At 38.7% G+C, this 20,290-nt stretch overlaps 2 protein-coding genes across 9 annotated transcripts in view; one reads left to right on the forward strand and one right to left on the reverse strand.

The window, feature by feature from the left end:
* LOC148369613 (voltage-gated inwardly rectifying potassium channel KCNH7-like) overlaps nt 1–7,858 on the forward strand; it is a 42,344-nt gene extending 34,486 nt beyond the window's left edge. For 7 of the 8 annotated variants that reach the window (XM_088331713.1, XM_088331709.1, XM_088331712.1 and 4 more), the window contains one exon: nt 770–7,858. In XM_088331713.1, the coding sequence (XP_088187839.1) occupies nt 770–885 (116 nt within the window). In that variant the 3' untranslated portion in view covers nt 886–7,858. Of the gene's footprint in view, nt 1–758 lie in introns of all 8 variants that reach the window. The other variant, XM_088331715.1, reaches the window with a different exon arrangement.
* Nucleotides 3,023–11,940, reverse strand: gca (grancalcin). Its single transcript, XM_088331718.1, has 8 exons — nt 11,799–11,940; nt 9,623–9,838; nt 7,051–7,120; nt 6,934–6,977; nt 6,715–6,862; nt 3,653–3,766; nt 3,518–3,576; nt 3,023–3,457 (listed from the first exon to the last, which is right to left on the reverse strand). Exons 1-8 carry the CDS (start codon nt 11,820–11,822, stop codon nt 3,431–3,433), a joined length of 702 nt encoding a protein of 233 aa, XP_088187844.1. The 5' UTR covers nt 11,823–11,940; the 3' UTR covers nt 3,023–3,430.
* Between the last annotated feature and the right edge of the window lie 8,350 nt (nt 11,941–20,290).

A 20,290-nucleotide genomic window follows, 5' to 3' on the forward strand; every position in this document is an offset into this window, starting at 1 on the left:
GAAATCCCTAGTTTTTTTGCAAAAAAACACTACTTTAAAACACCATTTGAACCCTAGGTGTATTTGTAAAACCCTTGCTTGAAACCCTAGTTGTGTTTGATCCTTAGTTTGAAACCCTCACCTCAGTTTAAAACTATTTTTTTCCCAAAACACTACTTCAAACCCGACTTTAAACCCTAGGTTTAGCTATCAAACCCTATTTTCAATCATAAGTTTGGTTTTAAAATCCTAGTTTGAAAGCCCAACTTCAGTTTAGAGGATTTTGTCCAAAACAATACTTCACTATACTATTTAAACCCTAGGTGTAGTTTTAAATGCCTAATATTAATCCTACGTTAAGTCTTAAAAACCCTAGTTTGAAATCCAAATTTAAACCTTAATTTTTGCCCCAAAACACTACTTTAACCCTACTTTAATCCAAGGTTAATTCCTAAAACTCTAATTTGAAGCTGTAATTAATGTTTTAAACTCTTGTTTGAAACCCTAGCTGCAGTTTAAAATCCTAGGTTAAACCCAAACCTTTGCTTTAAAACACTAATTTGAACACCAATGTTTAGTTTATGACCCTAGTTTGAAACCCTTGATGCAGTTTAGAACCCTAGTTCTAGCACAAACCCTTACTTTCAAAACATAATTTGAGCTCTAGATTCAATTTAACACCCCGAACCCCAGCTTAATTTGAAAATCCCAATTGTTTTTTTTAGTGAATTAAATGCAGAATCAATTTATATCCCTTTTTGTACATCACTCTTCACCAGTTCTTTTGCAGATTCCTGGCCCGGAAGAAGTCTAATGGCACCGCTCCGAGAAGCTTCCGGATGTGAACTGAGCTGGACCCGAACATCAACAGTCGGCAAGAAAAGTAACGAGAACTCTGTCAAATAACACCGGCCAACCCAAAAAGTCCCCGGAAACTCAGTACTGGCTAAGACATTTCCCTGAAGTTTGACTCAGGTTCGAAGAAGAATATGCAAAAAGGAACAAAACACAGCTTCCATTCCTAGACTCTTTTCCTGGATTTCTACAAAATTTTGTGGATCATGTTCGAAAATGTTTTCCGAGTGACATGAGTGGTGCACGGTTTTGATATTTATCATTGAAATGATCAATTTCACTTTGTGTGTTGGCATGTTTTCACCACCAAGTGGATCCATTTTCAAAATGTACTTTATACATTGGACGGGAAGCATCCGATAATATTTGCCTGCTAAATACAACTTTTTCTTGTATACATTCATGACAAGTCAACGGTTGACAACCAGTAAGTCATGAGGTCATTCCAAGGCCTAATTAACTCATTCGCTGCCATAGACCACAAAAAGTCCTCAAATATCCATTCTAGCTAAGCTGACGTAGATGGAAACAGACAGCAAAAATAAATTTTCGCTGTGCTGCAATAGACGGCAAAAAACTCCAAAACTACATTCTTGCTAGGATGCGATTGACAATGATAGATGTTGAAGATCCATGTTTGCGATATTAGTCGAGTCATGTTTATTTTGTATATCCCTTAATCACAAATAGTCTCAAGGGGCTGCACAGACCACAGATTATTGCACTATTATTACACCATCCCCGGATCTAGAACCTATATGAGGGCAAGGAAAAACTCTAAAACCTCAACATGAGGAAAATGAAGAAACCTTGAGGAGGGACTGCCCAGGAGGTACTCCCCCTTCCAGGATTACCAGGCTGCAATGGATGTTGCAATAACAAATAATACACAGATATCATCAACACAAGATATATATTACTGAAATAAAATGCAAGTTTTTCTAGCTAGGATGCTATTCAAAGTGATAGATGTCGAGCATCCATGTTTGCTAGGCTACTTAAAACAGTAAAAGATCCTTTCTTGTTAGGATGGCAGTTTTAAAAACGGCAATAGAAAGCGAAAATCCATACACGGCAATAGATGCCAAAGATCCAATTTAGCTGTGGTACCAAAGACTGCAAAGATCCGTTTTAACTTGGCTAGCAAAGACGGCAATAGACGTCTACAATCCATTGTGGCCAGCCTGCCATACACGGAAATTGACTTCAAGGACATATTCTAGATATGCTGCCATAGACCGCTAAAATCAGTTTTAACTTGGCTACCAAAACATGACAATGGAAGTCTACAAGCCATTCTATCTAGGCTGCCATAGACAGCAATATAAGATCAATTCTCGCTTGGCTCGACAACGATAGATAAAACTCCGCCAGGCTACCAAAGACGGCAATAGACGTCAGAGATCCAGTCGAGCCAGGCTGCCAGAGACGGTGATAGACAGCAAAGAGACATATTAGCTACACTACCAGTAACGGCTATTTTGGATACGCTGCCATGGACGGCAAAATATGTCAAAAATCCAATCTAGTTAGGCTTTAGATGAGATAAACGTCAAAAATCAAATTTAGCTACGCTGCCATAGACTGCTAAGATCCATTTAAACTATGCTACAGAAGACATTAATACACGTCTACAATCCATTCGAGCTAGATTTCTGTAGACAACAATGGAATACACCCATCCTAGCTAGGCCGCTAGTTTAAAAAGACGCCAATAGAGAGCAAAGATCCATTCGGTGTAGTCTACAAAAGACAGTGATAGGTGTCAAAGATCCATTCTATCCAGGTTACGATAGATGGCGGTAGACAGCAAAAATCAATTTTAGCTAGGTTACAATAGCTGGTGAATAGTCATTTTAGCTAGGCTTTGATAGACTGCAAATTATGTCAAGTAACCTTTTTCTAGGCTGCTTTAAACAGTTACGGTTGTCAAAGATCCATTTTAGTTGAGCTCTTGTTGACTGAAAAGATATATTTCAACCCGGCTACCAAAGACAGAAATTAGTGTCTACAATCCATTCTAGGTAGGCTGCCGTACACGGCTATAGACGTCAAAGTTCCATTCCAACAAAACTGCTGAAGACGGCGATGAACACCAATTCTCCATTTTCCAGTGGCTGGCAGTGAATGAGTTAATGAACGTATTTTGTTTGAATTTTTAACTATTAGCACCACACAACCAGTTAAATAGAATATGTGTTGTTTAATGAAATCAAACAAACTGTGCAACTTCCTTTTGTAAAATACAAAATTGAACAAATCATACAAATAGATGAACAAAATATGATCTTTCTTAGATGAATGATGTTGATATGTGCACTTTCTTTTTTGGACTACAAAACTATACCAATTATTAAACTGCAATACAGAAATCTGCAAATAGAAAGTTCTATCGATTTCATTCATAAACGCGTTAATAGCACCGGTGTCACAAAAATGGGAACTATATCTTTGGCATTTACAAATGTAGAAGCACATTCTTAATCTATTTGCTTAAACTGGCCACCTTTTGTTGTGCAGTGATTGGTCCAAGGGCTGTTGATGATTGGCTGCCGGAGGGATATTGGACTCTTGGCTCCGACCCCTTCCCCCAAGCTTAAAGGGCCATCGTGCACTGGATGAACTGGAGGAAAAGTGAACATGAGAAGGGGTTCTCAAAGACACACAAATGTAGTTGACTTACATCATCGTAGCCGAAGTGCACAGAACCCTGCTGCATGCTATCCCGCCTCCGAAAATGATCTGCGGACGGAAAAAACAAGTCTTAAATATTTTAAAATTATTTTTGTTGAAGAAATTTTAAAAAAAGAATTGTTACCCGTTAGCGCTCGGAGCTTGACGCAGCAGGCCACGTAGTCGTCGAAGAAGACACGGCAACCTTTGTTGTAGCGCTTGATGATGGCGTTCAGGGTCTGAGGACTGATGCGGTATCCTAGTTTAGAAATACACCACGATGTTATTACAAATCAGATTAAATTTTGGGGCTAAATATTGAATATAAATATAAGAAAAAAAGGGTTTAGAAAATGTTGTAAAAGTCACACTTAGGCCACTCCCAACAGACGTTTCATTAATTTTCTTTATTAATACACTTAGTGACAGTGAGTAATTATTCACTACTTGAAAAGATGGTACTTCAGAAGCCTGAATTCATATTTTCTTGCCTCAGTAAGGATGTATTTCTGCCATCAAAAGGACAAGAGAGCTGCTATCAATTCTCTCCAGTGACTACAAAAGAATGAGCGAGCTGGATACACCCCGAGTGACTGAGAAGAGCCAATAGCTGGAGGTGGTCAGAGCTGGTAGTATTGGCAAACTTTTGTGGCTCGTGGCCTTGAATAGATTTTAAGAGGAAACGTCGTGACCTTCGAATCATGGAACTCAGCAAGTGACTCTGAGGGACGAAGCAGGCAGCTAACAAAACAATTAGTGGCTAGAGAAAGGAAACAGTGCAAGAAAAATCAGGAAACTGAATGATGGTACTCGGTGACATTCACTTGCATGACCATCTGCGGAGGTGAGTGACACTGAAGGACAAAAAGCAGGTAAAACTGAAAAGTTAACGGCGAGCCATAGCCTCCAGTCAAGTGTTAAAGCATGTGTGGCTAGAGAAGCAAAGAGTGGGAAAAAGTCAGGTCTCAGCAATGTTGACCTGCTTGAGCAGCAGTTGAAGCCAAGTGACACGCAAGCAGCTAATAATTGTGCCTAGGAGCGAGCCATAGCCTGCAGTAGAGTTACCTAACTTAATCAACTAGAGAAGTGGATGAAAAACTGGAAAGCGACATTCACTTGAATGACCAGCTGTGGAGGTCAAGCAACACTAAAGGACGAAGCAAGCAGTTAAAAAAAAGCAGCTAGCAGAGAGCATTAGCCTGCAGCAAGGTAGCTAGCATGTGTGGCTAGAGAAGGAAAAACATAAAAAGTCAAAAGAAGACATTGTGGTCAATGTATGGTTGAAAACTAGGATTCGATGCTATTGGTGTGGAAAATGGGATTGCCTGAAGACCAAAATGGCGTCTGAATTGATTGCAAATTTTAAGTGTAAACACAAGTTTTCTGTAAAGGACACATGAGGATTTGAAACGGGAGTGTACCATAATTATTTGTGTTCTAAATGCATTTTTTCCTTAAAAGAAGAATTCATGGTCTAGGTGCACATTATACACAAGATTTTACGGAAGTTTTTTACCGTATGGATGCAATGATTGATGAGTTGAAAAATTATACTGACCACATTCGCAAAACATTGGTTGTAACAAGAATTGAACCCAGGTTAGGGCTTTGAGAGTGCCGAATCCTAACCATTGATATAAATAGCTAACAGGATTAAATTCGCTTTTATCTTATTATCAAACTATTTTTATTCACGGTACCAGAGACAAATGTTAGAGAAGGGCGAAGACAGAAATCTGTCCTGAAAGATACAAATAAACCCAATGAAGCACAACAAGGGGAAATGACTTTTTGATGTGTCCGTGAATCGGACTTTGAGAGACGCTAAATAAATACATTGTAAATTTTATCTGGGTATTGTGTTCATAGTTAACATTGTGAATAAATTATTTAAACCATTGCCGCACTTATTCGACGTTTGTCACTTAAATTGCTTAGTTCAAGCTGAGAAAAAGTAAAACGAAATTTTATAGCGATTTTGAACCAAAAATTAAGGGTGTGCATTTTACACGCATAATTATAATTATACACGACAAGTGAAGCTGGCTTTGTAAAAGTGGCCTCCATCCCCAGCCACATTGGCGATAAAGTCATTTGCACACATTGCAACCAATAAGTAAGTACTGAATGATTTTAAGATATGCAGCCCAATGATAAAATCTGAAATTTGGGAGCCCGAGACCCTCTGCAGTTTTACTTAATTGTGCAGAGTTTTTGCGTATACTCTGAGTCTTCTTGTCCCAAGTAATAGGCATTAACCATCCATCTAACTTCCCCAAAAACACTTGACCAAAAAAAATCTGGAGACACTAGAAATGTTAAGAAATTTAGAATATTTGGCTTAGTTAAATTGATTCTAGCAATCCGTGAAAGCTTTCACTTAAATCAGCGCTCCAAATTGTTTCTTTTTTATTTATTTATTTTTAATCTTAGGACTGTATGAGAGTGTGATTGTGCCGACTGTGTTGTATGGTGCAGAGACTCAGAGCCTGAACGCAGATTTGAGAAGGAAATTAAATGTTTTTGAGATGAAGTGTTTGAGTAGTATGCTAGAGTCACAAGATTGTATAGATTGAGAAATGAAAATGTGAGAGACAGAACTGGAGTAGTAGTGGAACTGATGAAGTGTGTGGATGAGTGAATACTTGGTTGGTTTGGAAAAAAGGAGAAGATGGATGAGGAGAGAATGTTGAAGAGGATCTACAGAAGAGACGTAAATGAGAGGAAACTAAGAGCAAGGCCGCGATTGACGTGGATGGATGGTGTTATGAGTGCACTGGAGGTAAGAGGTCTAAATGTAGTGAAAGCTAGAGCTCCTGTTGGTGATGGGAATGAGTGGAGAGATGTTGTGAAAGGTTTGTTTGGACGCGTTCTAAGGGATGGGCCGGGCACCTGTATGATGCAGCAGGTGTAAACCAGTGAAAGCTGTCGGGCCCTGCTGTTGAACACAAGAGTGTGTTGCATCATCCTGAACCGAGTGACATGGCTGCTTTCTCATGTCCCGTTTCATCTGGAGGGATGAAAGCATGACCAACTTAGGTGCAGAGGTGCTTAACTTGTTTAGGCGTTTGGGCATTTGGGTTTGCCATGGTCAATTTTTTTGTGATTTTTGCTACTTTTCTTTTGTTTTTGTGCATTAGTTTGTCTTGCCGTCGGTCACCCCTCTCGAGGGATATGACCAGGGTGGGTAGATGGATAGAATCTTACCCATAGTGGTGATGGCCTGCGTCATTTCGTGGTGCTCGATGGTGCCGCTGCGGTCCCGGTCGAACATGGTGAAGTTCTGCTTCCATCCGTTGAGCGCCACAAAAAGTTCTTTGAACTCGTTGAAGCCCATCTTACCTGTTAAATCTCTCTTTCGACATTGCGGTCAAGGCACAATGGCTGAAAAAGGATCGAAAATAACTGCCACCTCAGAAAGGATACGTCCAACATGGCGATCATGATACGGCATGTCTCCAGGCTGAACGCTGCAAAATAAAAACAACATTTGTACAAACAAGCACGGCTTGAACCTCCTGGAGAACAGTAAAGGACGCTTACGACTGTAGGTTCCGGTGAAGCCAGATTGGGTCAAACATCTTTGCAACTCTTCGGCATCCACCTCACCGTCCTGCACAAAAACAATAACAACGGAACCTATTCAATGGATAGTGTTAGTTATATCACAGGCATGTCAAACTCCTTCAACATCTGCAAAAAGCTCCTACAAATGTTCTATGAGACTGTTGTGACAAGCGCCCTCTTCTATGCGGCAGCGTGTTGGGGAGGCAGCGCCAAGAAGGATGCCTCTCGTCTTAGTTAACTGGTGAGGAAAGCGAGCTCTGTTGTGGGCACAGAGCTGGACAGCCTGACAACTGTAGCTGAGAGACAGGCACTGAAAAAGCTGCGGTCAATCATGGACAATTCATCACATCCACTACACAGCATCATCTCCAAACGGAAGAGCAGCTTCAGCGACAGACTGCTGTCACAGTCTTGTTCCACGGACAGACAGATCATTTCTCCCTCATGCCATGAGGATCTTTAACTCCACCCGGGGGAGTAAAAGCCCACATTAAACCACACCCTCACATTACATATTTCCCTGTTTTTATTACAGTGCGTATTTTATGTAGCACTATTCAAATACTCTATATCAACACGTTACATTGGGTATTTATGTATTAAATTCCTTTTACTTATTATTGTTTTATCTTCAACACAAAGATACTGCTGGAAGTGTGAATTTCCCTACGGGAATGAATGAAGTATCTATCTATCTGTCTATCTAACTCTGTTTGGTTCGGGGCCTGAATCCCAACATTATATTCTTATGTGGGCCGGGTCAGTAAAAAAATGCAACACCAAATATTTTGCTTTGTTTTTCAGTATTATGCTTTATCATCCAGTTTACATCTGTACCCTACCCCAACAAATTATAACCAAGGGTGATGAAGTATCTTTTCTATGCACAACACATTTATTCGCAAACAAATGGAGAAAAATGATGCAGCCAACTCACCACAAACATAAACAAACAAAAGTGGGGGCTACAGTGCAGTGTCAGTCTGTTTAAGCACATTTATTTTACACAAAGGTTTCAGATCATCATACCAACTTTGATATCACAGACACGACCCAAGGAAATACAAAATTCATTTTTGGAATGATGAATCATTTTTAAGGCACAAAAAAAAAAATCAAAATCTATCTGGCCCTATGTGAAAATCATCCAAGGAACTGGAGACCTGGCTGGCCTCAGTTAGGGTAAGTGTTCATGACTCCACTGTAGGAAGGACACTGGCCAAAAATGGCATCCACGGGAGAATTCCCAGGTGAAAACACAGCCATCACAAAAAGTACACAGAGTTGTCACCAAAAAGCATCTTAATTATCCTCAAGAATTTTGGAGAAACATTCTGTGAACATTTTTGAAGGTGTGCAGCTTGTTACATCTCCCAGAAATATGGCCCAACATTTCACAAAAAAGAACATGATGCCAACAATAAAGCACTGTGGTGTCAGTGAGATGATCTGGGGCTGTTTTGCCGCCTCAGGACCAGGACAACAAGGAGAACGTCCGGCCAGCAGTTCGTACCGTCAAATCCAAGCATTGGATGCTTTAAGGAGCAGGACAATGATCCGAAACACAAAAGCAAGTACACTTCTGAATGGCTAATAAAACAAAACGAAAATTCTGGGGTGGCCACATTAAAGTCCATTAAATCCCAAGAGATGCTGTGGTGTGACCTTAGTCATGCTAGAAAACCCTTCAATACGGCAGATTTTAAACAATTTTGCAGAGAAGACTGGGCCAAAATTCCTCCACAGCATTGTGAAAGACTACCGATAATTCGTGAACGATTTCTGTTATAGATACCAAAGGTTGCTTAAAAACGCTATTAGATTCAAGGAGCAATTACTTTTTCACAGCACTCTATGAATAAAATATGCTTGCCTCAATTACACGACAGTTTCAAAATGACTAAATAAAAAGTATAAAATAAGAGTTTTAACAATTAACAGACAATAACATCAGATGAATCTACAAGGCTGAGTCTACTGAAGCTGAGAAAATAATGCACAATGTGGTCTTTAACATGAAACCAGACTGGACGTCAGCTCTTCACACCTTTAAAGGATCATTTGGGTTGTATTTATTAAATAATAATCATAATTTTTGATAGAAATGAGCTAGACCCAGAAATTCACAGCGCGGCGGATTAAATCATCCAACGGGCTGGGTGCGGCGGCAGTCAGTATGTTTGACTATCAACTTAAAAAACACTTCATGAGGGACAAGAGACATCAATTTCAGCTTATGAGGAGAGTCAAATAGATCAAGACATGATCCTTATCTGAGCAGAACCTCGACAGCTCCCCTTCTTTACTACAAACGATTCACTCACAGAATTGGGGGAGGGATAACTAACACTTCAACGGTACACAATCGTAAAAAGGGGAACATCAAACACCAATATGAGAATGCAGCTCGTTTCCTCAGGCGAATGGTTGATGAGCTCGAGTAGATAAAATACTTGTCTCAACTGTAAAGCTCCTGTAATGTTCAATATTTGTAACAAATGCATGATAAGTTCACAATAATCCTATTATTAGAAAATAAACAAAATACCTGGCCAGCAATGGCTGTGAAGTATCCCCACATGGGGTCATTGGTGGGCAGCGCTGGAGCACCATAGGGGCCAGGGTAGCCTCCTCTGTGAAGGGCCCCGCCTCCCTGGACAGGCATGCCCCCCATTGGAGCAAGCATGTGGCCCCCCATGGGGTTGTGCATCGGTCTCCCCATGGGTCCTCCAGGCATTCCCTGGGGTGGCATCGGGCTGCCGTACTGGAAAAATAAATATTGGTCACACTCAAGGATACAATGAGAAAAGGAAAAAAACGATCAAACAGTAAACCCTCGGGTTACAGCGCCTCCACCTCACAATGTTTTTCACTATGCAGTTAAAACCTAATGTGTTAAAAATAGATTGTTATGATTGATTATTGTTTGACTTGTGAAAGCACCAGAGACCATTTAATGATTTTCCTAAAAGCTGTACTATCATCAATAGCTACCTTTTCCAGGTTTTTGTACAGTGTCCATTTAGAGCACAAATACCACCAGGTATATGAATAAACACAAGTTAATTGAATTAACACATTTTGAACGTCTTAAAAATCAATTACTCTAATTAACATTAACATCACTTAAATAATCAAATTAAATGAAATGATCTGCATTTATATATCGTTTTCAAGTCGAGACTTCCCAAAGCACTTTACAGTGTGCTTCACATTTCCCAATAGCGGCCGTGCAGCCATGTAAGGCGCTAACCTGCTTATTGGGGGCATTAGGGGTTCGGTGTCTTACTCAAGGACACTTCGACATGTAACACGGACAAGCCGGGATTCGAACTGCAATCTCTTGATCCCAAGACGAGCGCTCTACCTCCTGAGCCACAAAATATAACCCTCTTACTAGATTATTTACAGTAGACCCAAAAGATACAAGGACCCCATCTTACGATATTTTCACTTTACAGTGCGGAATAAAATGTTATATGGGACCCTCTTTACGGCATTTCCCCAATATATCATACGAAATTGACAACACATTTTGCGTGCCGAAAATCTATGCAATGTTCAGGCCTATGACAAGTTACGCCCCTAAGATGCTTGTCTGCTATATCTCGCGTCATATAAAATGGTGGTCTGCTATTGGTTTGCATCACAGCATCATGAAGATGTCGATATGCATTTGGCTGAAATACCTTCCGCAGATCCTTTCCTTTTATTTCCGAATCTCTTGTGTTTCGGAAATACTATTCTAGTCTGGGTACAATACTGTATTTCTTGGCGACTATATTTATTCACTATGGGTCAAAGACTCACAGTGATGCTAAAAGAAGAAACAATATGAATAAGGCACACTGATTGCTATCGGTCGGGAGTATTAGTAAGAAAAAGGTGGAGATTAAAACAACAAAGTCTCCTTGAGTTGCCAATTACTAAAAATGGTATTTCAGATCAGATGAAAAAAGTGTTTGGATTAAAAAAAGGTTCCTAGTAGAATTCAAGAGCACCATTGTAGGTTGAAAGTGCTTCTTAGACAATGTTATAAAAATGCAAACAACGGATCTCGGGATGACAATGTAAATAGTGATAGACAACTGGTTTCATAAAGCATTGATTCATCTACAAGACACACTTTGTCTAAAGATACACTAAAAATGGATTGTACTTATTATGTACCATTTTGTTACTATGTTTTTATCTGAGGAACTAGGGATTGTCAACTAAGTATACCCCGCTATACATCAATTACATTTTGCGATCCCCTCCTCAGAACGGGTGACGACTGCATCATGAGCAAATCAGACTTGCTGAAGTGACAATCTCATAAAGAAGAGTCGCAAGAATGCACCGATCGACGCACAAACATACAAAACGCAACAAGCTACTCCTGTTGAGTTGCGAGGCAACTACGGACATATATGGGCATACTTGTGCGCTTCCGGAGCCTGCTCAGGAATGTCTGCATGCACAAAACCTCCGAAAATATTCTTCAGATTATCTTTAAATCAGATGTTATAAGACGTGTCAAGTTTTATATTGAGTGATTTGTAGACAAGACATTTCGAACAAGATTTAGTAAGACGGCGGTTGGCTGAACTGTTGATAGATATGCCGATCCGGAAGTCACGTACTGGTACATTTCTTTTCAGGTGAAAAAGGCAGAAAATACTAAAAAAAAACATTACTTCGATACATATCCGAAGAAAAACTTGTCAAATAAATGTACTCACCCCACCGTATCCCGGGTAGGCCATATGTTATTGTCAATGGGGATGGGAAAAAAAACTACCGAAAATTAAAACTCGTTCTCCAAGTAAAACGCACAAGTGACACTCCTACTTCCGGTAACAACTGCCTCGACCGGAAATCCATGCCAAATTGTGACGTCATCAGACACACACGCGCACACACGCAGGTACATCGGGTTGCCAGGTTTTTTTGTTTTCAACTCAAATGTAGTTGATAGCTGTCCCTAATTGCCGATAATAACATATTTCAATTAAATGTAAATCTATCAGAGCCTACTCACAATTTTAAGTGCGTTTTGTGTGACTATAGTACCCCACTAAGCCCCCCCCCCAAACGTAAGTATATCACACAACACTGTTCATAAGCAATGTTACCCCTGATGAATACAGTAACTCCGTAATTTTTCAGAAACGGGGTATTCTAACTTGTTATTTTCCCACCGTTACCGTTACAGACAGTCAAAACCGGTAGTTCTTGGAGTAGCTTTGTAACCTGAAAACTTCATAAGTATAGACGCATTTTGTATTTAAATGCGATAACCTGCAACAGAACAATATGTTATTTCTTTAATAAATAATAAAAGAGCTTTAGAATAAGAAATAAATACATTACACAATATACGTATATATATATATATATATATATATATATATATATATATATATATATATATATATATATATATATATATAATCATCTCATTAGCTGCACCGCTTATCCTCAGTAGGGTTGCAGGGGTGCTGGAGCCCATCCCAGCAATCGTTGGGCAGTGGACACCCTGAACTGGTTGCCAGCCAATCGCAGGGCACACAGGGACAGACAACTCGCTCGCTCATTCACACCTAGGGACAATTTGGACCGGCCAGTTAACCTGGGATGCATGTTTTTGGAATGTGGGAGGAAACCGGAGTGCTCGGAGGAAACCCACACGGGCACGGGGAGAACATACAAACTCCGCACAGGAAGTCTGGTAGCTGGATTTGAACCCACACAGGAGGTTCCCAAGACCTTAGAACTGTGCCGCACACACGCTAACCACTCCGTGCTGCCCATATATATATATATATATATATATATATATATATATATATATATATATATATATATATATATATATATATATATAATACAAAATAAAAAAAATTCAAATGTGTTCGCGGCACATGGATGGAAAATGTATATATGGAATTTGAATATACGCTATATCATTTTTATTTTAATATACACTATATATATATATATATATATATATATATATATATATATATATATATGAAATACAAAGTATATATATGAAATACAAAATAAAAAAAATTCAAATGCGTTCGCGGCACATGAATGGAAAATTTAGCAGTGAACTGGTCAAACAAGTAAAGCCGCATTAAGGAGTATTTGTTTGCAGAGGACATCCGCCGTGAGTGGAGCAAGTGTTTAAAACACTGTTTATTCCCTATAAATGTCGATCTTTTTCTATTTGTTAAGCTTTCAGTGTGTTTTAACAGTTTACGGTGCCCAATCATTGCCTCACACCTTTCAGACAGGCGCAAATAGACCAAAAAAAGAAAGAAAGGAAAAAAGAATGACGCTCTTCTGAAAGATGTTTGACCTTCAGATCATTTCAAATGTTCAGATCAAACTTCTATAATTTACAAAACAGTGGATAAAATAAAAGTTAATTTAAACAGACAATAAAAATAGCATTTAAAAAAACCTTGACTTCCAAATAGAAAATATAACCTTTTTCTGTAAGAGTGGAAAAACATATGAACATATTAAAAAAAAAACATATATATGTGTGTATGTATATGCACACACACGCGCACACACACACACACACACACACACACACGCACACACACATATATATATATATATATATATATATATATATATATATATATATATATATATATATATATATATATATATGTATATATGTATATATACACTGGGTATTTGTATATTGTATTCTTTTGGCTTTATTATTGTACTGTTCTCAGCTCAGGGATGCTGCTGGAAATGTGAATTTCCCTTCGGAGATGAATAAAGTATCTATCTATCTATCTATCTATCTATCTATCTATATATATATATATATATATATATATATATATATATATATATATATATATATATATATATATATATATTTATATATATATATATATATGTATATATATCTGCACCGCTTATCCTCAGTAGGGTTGTGGGGGTGCTCGAGCCCATCCCAGCCGTCTTTGGGCAGTGGGCAGGGGACACCCGGAAACTGGTTGCCAGCAAGTTGCAGGGCACACAGAGACAGACATCCCACTTGATCATTCACACCTAGGGACAATTTGGACCAGCCAATTAACTTGACATGCATGTTTTTGGAATGTGGGAGGAAATTGGAGTGCCCAGAGGAAACCCACACAAGCATAGGGAGAACATGCAAACTCCGTACAGGAGGATTTGATCTCATGACCTCCGAACTGTGCCGCATTGTTGGCATTTCTAGTTTGAAAAATGTTCCTAAAATATGTATCATTTTTTCATTGTTCCAAATAATTATTGTTCTACTGGCAAATTAATTTTCTAATTTTTATTCTTTTTTTGTTCTCTTACATGGCCATTGACAGCTATGCTTGCCACTGGCATTTCCTGTAAGAATAATGCAGTAAAATAAATCAAATTGTTATCTTTGCAAATAAACTATTTTGTTTTACTGGCATATGACTTTGTTAGTCTTAAAAATTGTATTTTTCTTTTAACCCGTTAAGACTATATACGCCATTGGCGTTTACTCTTTCACTGCCAGACATCAGTGGGCGCAAATGAGTTTCAAAAGCTCAAGATTTATTTAATTAATCACCATCCCCTTTCTGCACCCCTTATCCCCACTAGGGTAAAGGGGGGAGCCATCATTGGGAAGTGGACACTATGAACTGGTCAACAGGCACACAGAGATTCAATTCACTCACTTGTTCATGCTTAAAGCACCACTGAGACAGTTTGGACCTGCCAATTAACCTGCCATGCATGTTTTTGGAATGTGTCAGGAGAAAACCCACGCAGGCACGGGAAGAACAAGCAAACTCTGCACAGGGAGGCCGGTAACTAATGGTGAGCAGTGGAACCAAGCCGCTGTGCCTTCCTAATATTAATTTGAAGATTAGGAATTCTTCAAAAGAGCACAATTATCTGGTACAACGAAGAGAAAATACCCCCTTTTTCTACTAAAAATAATTCTCAAAATAATAAAGATCACAAATACATATATAAATATATTTCTGTTTTAAAATGTAAAATAAACATACTCAGAGTTTCCCAATAATTCCACTTTTTAAAAAATGTGTTTTTCCCTAAAGTACACTGTGTTGTAATAAAATGAGGGTTCTGCACAATGTTGTGACTCAGTCAGGATTCTGTGTAGCTTTGTAGCGTAACCTGCTTTTCTTGAAACGTGAAACCATTAACACGAAAAAAGAAAATAGGGGAAAATGCACTCAAAGCATTCAAACAAGAAAAGAAAAACATTCGGGATTTGCTGGATCTGTGGATGTCCTTGAGAAATTTCAAGGTAAGAAATAACAAAAAATTTTGAGATCGGTCCAAAGCAGCAAGGTAAGAAGACCAAGGACTACAGCATTCTTTCCATGAATGTATGATAATTATCGGTTCGAAAGTTATCGGACTAATAAATGGACAAAGTGTCATCACAGTTATCCGCCGCACAGAAAAAAAATACTCATTCATGTTCCTCATTAGAATATATTTAGATTTTGGGTACAATAGCACAATTTGGTCTTATGTCCTCTCTACTTCTTGATAATGTACACAAGGCACTGGAAATCTAGGCCATAATCAGTCATATGGCCTGGACTGTGTATAGTCTGTTGTGAATGTACAAATTTCTGATCTTTAGCGGGTTTCATTTAAAAAGAAAAAAATCTTTCTTTTTGCACTCCTGCGCACGGTTGAGCGTGAATGCTGAATGCTTGTTGATTAAGGTTGACATCTGCAAACGAGTGTATTAATTGTGACAAAATGTGTTGCTTTTCTTTACTAGACATGTACAACATATACTGTACATATGCAAATGTTTGTACTCATTAAGAAAATCAATGCTACCATAAATTTACTTAATTCTTACAGCTATGAGAGACCGCAAAAGCTGTAATTGGCCAAATCTATCTAGTTTCTCTTCTCTGCACCAGCATTTGTATATTAATTTAGATTTATTAAAGCTACTAATGTGTAGAGTTAAAATAATGTCACTCAATCAGAATGAGTGATATACTTTTCTCAGCAAATGCACGCAGTTTTGGAGCACTGGTAGAAGCTAAGTACTTTCATTTCATGAACACATACATAATATCCATATGTCCGTGTAATGGTGCTCCTAACAATATCTTGTTAGTATTTATGACGATTAAATAAGTTTTGATGAATTGACAAAGTAGAGCATCGGCCTCTCTAACACTATTTTTTGGAGACATGTGTATAATGTTATTGTCATGGTAAATGAAAATCAAGACACACGTAAATGTTATTGGATTTTACAAGGGTTTTTATATTTTTCTTTAAATAGAGCATGCAATTAAAAAAATTGAGTAATTCAGACATTTTGCTTTTTTTACAATTGATTTATTTTCTATTATCACTTTATTATTAATTCTTTAATGTATCTGTATATATGGAATTTTAATGTACACTATACTTATATTATATATATATATATATATATATATATATATATATATATAAATGCAGTTAAAAAAACAAAAATGTCATACATTCTGGATTCATTACACATCAACTGAACTATTTCAAGCCTTTTATTATTTTAATATTGCTAAATTTGGCCTACAGCTTAAGAAAACTCAAAAATCCTATCTCAAAATATTAGAATACTTCCTCAGACCAAGTAAAAAAATAATTTTATAACAGCAAAACTAAATCAAACATTTGAAAATGTCCATTGATGCACTCAGTACTTGGTTGGGAATCATTTTGCACGGATTACTGCATCAATCCGGCGTGGCATGGAGGCAATCAGCCTGTGGCATTGCTGAGGTGTTATTGATGCCCAGGATGCTTCGATAGCGGCCTTCAGCTCATTTGCATTTTCAGGTCTGGTGTCTTTCATCTTCTTCTTAACTATACCCCACAAATTCTCGATGGGGTTCAGGTCAGGGGAATTAGCAGGCCAATCAAGGACAGTGATGCCATGGTCAGTGCACCAGTTACTGGTGGTTTTGGCACTGTGGGCAGGTGCCAGATCATGCTGGAAAATGAAATCCTCATCTCCATAGAGCTTTTCAGCAGATGGAATCATGTAGTGCTCTAAAATCTCTTGGTACACAGTTGCATTTACTCTGGACTTGATGAAACACAGTGGACCAACACCAGCAGCTGACATGGCTCCCCAAACCATTGCTGAATGTGGGAACTTCACACTGGATTTCAAGCAACTTGGATTTTGCTCCTCTCCAGCCTTTCTCCAGACTCTGGCGCCTTGACTTCCAAATGAAATGCAAAACTTGCTTTCGTCTGAAAAGAGGACTTTGGACCACTCTGCAACTGTCCAGTGCTTCTTCTCCATAGCCCAAGTCAGACGCTTCTTCCGTTGTCTTGAGTTCAGAAGTGGCTTGACCATGGGAATACGGCTAATGTAGCCCATTTCCCGGACACGTCTGTGAACTGTGGCTTTTGATACCTGGACTCCAGCTTCAGCCCACTGTCTTTAAAGCTCCCCCAAATTCTGGAAGCGGCTCTTCTTCACAATTTTGTTAAGGCTGCGGTCATCTCTCTTGGTTGTGCAGCGTTTCCGGCCACATTTTTCCCTTCCAACAGACTTTTTGTGGATATGCTTTGAAACTGCACTCTGTGAACAGCCTGCTCTTTGAGAAATTTCTTTTTGTGTCTTACCCTCCTGATGGAGGGTATCAATGATGGTCCTCTGGACAGCAGTCAGATCAGCAGTCTTCCCCATACTTGTGATTTAGTTTACTGAACCAAGCTGAGTGTTCTTAAGGCTCAGGAAACCTCGCAAGGTGTTTCGAGTTAATTAGATGATTCAGGTGATTAGTTGAATAGCCTACTTGTATACTTTTTCATGATATTCTAATATTTTGAGATAGGATTTTTGAGTTTTCTTAAGCTGTAGGCCAAATTCAGCAATATTAAAATAATAAAAGGCTTGAAATAGTTCAGTTGATGTGTAATGAATCCAGAATGTATGACATTTTTGTTTTTTTAATTGTATTACAGAAAATAAAGAACTTTATCACAATATTCTAATTTTCTGAGACAGTCCAGTATGTGTGTGTGTGTGTACAGGTATGTAAGCTGTGTCTCCATCCACGTGGCAACATTAGCATGGCGACTTCACAGTCCGGGCAAACACGGAAAGGATTATTTGCCAGGTGCTGGAATAGCTATTTGCTTACTTTAAGCTTTAGATTCCGTCACACCGTTGTAATTTTGAAGGTAAGTTTGATATCAGGGGTCACTCACCAACTCAGCTAATTGGGGGTGGCAGGCTTCGAAAAAAAGATAAAGAAAAACTATGAACAGAAAAACAATTACCGTCCAGAGACACCACCACAGGTTTCCCACCGTCATAAATGCACCACAATTCGAGTAGCAAGCCCTAAATCATAATTAAATGTTTTTATTGACACCCCCTAGATTGGTGGGACATATTTGTTTTCTTTCCGTCTGTTCTTGGAGCAATATGGGATTGGTGATAATGGGTCGCGGTCGCACGAATGCTGTTCATTGGAAATAACAGCAAAATTAGAGCCCCATATCCAACATAAGTACTATCTGGCGCTCAAAATAAAATTAAATAATGGCAAAAACCCACGAGGCCCAACAAAAAAGTGCTTATGTCCTCTGTTCTCAGCAAGAGGCGATCGGAAATAAGGGATCACAGCCACACAGGTGGTAAGAACATTAAAAGAACGGTCACGTATGAAACAAATTTGCTTTCTCTGGCGTTGCTTTTAGCAAGAATCAGCTGATAATAATGGAGCGCGGCTTAAGAGTGCAATACATTTTAAGCGGACATGATCGGAACACCTCCTGACAAAGATGCTTTTTACCGATACCCACCTGCAGCAATATACGATTGAGAATAATGGATTTTGGCCGCATGAGTGCAGTTTATTTTAGGTAGAAATAATGGTAAAATAAGAGCCCCAAGGCCCGCCAAAAGTATGACCTGCCTATCCCCACTCACAATAATATTCGATTTAAGACAATGAATTGCAGCCGCACGAGTGCATTTCATATTTTGGTGATCAGAACATTAAACAAGATCCATCAGGCCCTACAAAATTGAATGCAGCCTGCCCCTAATCGAAGCAATGTGCAGTTCATTTTATGCGGAAATAACGGCCTGACAAAAGTGCCCTTTGCAGGTCCCAACCTGCAGCAATATAGGATCACATATGTGCAGTTCACTTTTTGGTGAACCAAATTGGACAAAAAAATAAGCTCTGCCGGCCCCTGCCAGCAATATGGGATCTGGGATAAAGGATCGTTGAATATTTTTTAACTTGCACTGCACTGGGGCAATGAAGCATAAGGTCACTAGGGATTACACTTCTGTATATGTTTTTATCACAGTTTTGTGTGCTTGTTTAAGATGGTGATAACCAATGTTCCCTCTAACCTGCGCGCGTGCGCAATCGTGCACTGCCCGCACATTCTCAGCGCACAAGAAAATCTATCCAGCGCAATGTTCCCTCTAAGCTGCGTGTGTGCGCAATTGCGCACTACCCAGAGCTTCCCGCACACAAGAAAATCTAGCCCAGCTCACAAAAATCAGGGCTCGAAATTGCCAATTAAGAAGCAAATTAAGTCAAAGTTACAGTGCATAAAGGTAAAAATACAGGTGGTGAGGAGAACGAAGTTGAGTAAAGTCAGTAGAGTTTTTCGAGAACCGGCTTCTTCGGCTCGGCTCACTAAAAAGAACCGTTTTTTTCGGGTCCCAAACGGCTCTTCAGGTTGTTTTGCTTCTTTAATCCCTACACAACCAAATATTATGTAAAATTGTAAAATGACCTAAAGGAAGTAGGGAAATATAACAAAAAAGAAAAAAAAATACCAAAATGAAAAAAGTAGTGAAAAGCTGAGAAAAAAAAGAAACAAAAGGAAGAGAAACAAGTAAGAATTCAGAAAAAAGCCAGAAAAAAGAAAGAAACAAAGGAAAAAAGTAAAAAGAGAACAAAAAGAAAAAAGTAACAGCTAGGAAAAATAAACACAATGAGATTTTTTAAAAGGAATTTAAAAAAAAATAGAAAAAAAACAGGGAATGTGTTACATTCAAATAATTTCCCATTATACCAAGTCAATCTTGTTGTCAACATTGTACTTCCACTAAAAAATGTGATTAAATACAGTCCTGTATCGTGGAACCGACTAAATAAGCCCCCCAAAATGTTAGTATTATGCGGCAAAAGATACCAGGAAAAAAAAGAAATGG

The sequence above is a fragment of the Urocampus carinirostris genome, chromosome 3, assembly GCF_059441175.1.
Source record: "Urocampus carinirostris isolate Australia breed hairy pipefish chromosome 3, RoL_Ucar_1.0, whole genome shotgun sequence".
NCBI classification, from domain to species: Eukaryota; Metazoa; Chordata; class Actinopteri; order Syngnathiformes; family Syngnathidae; genus Urocampus; species Urocampus carinirostris.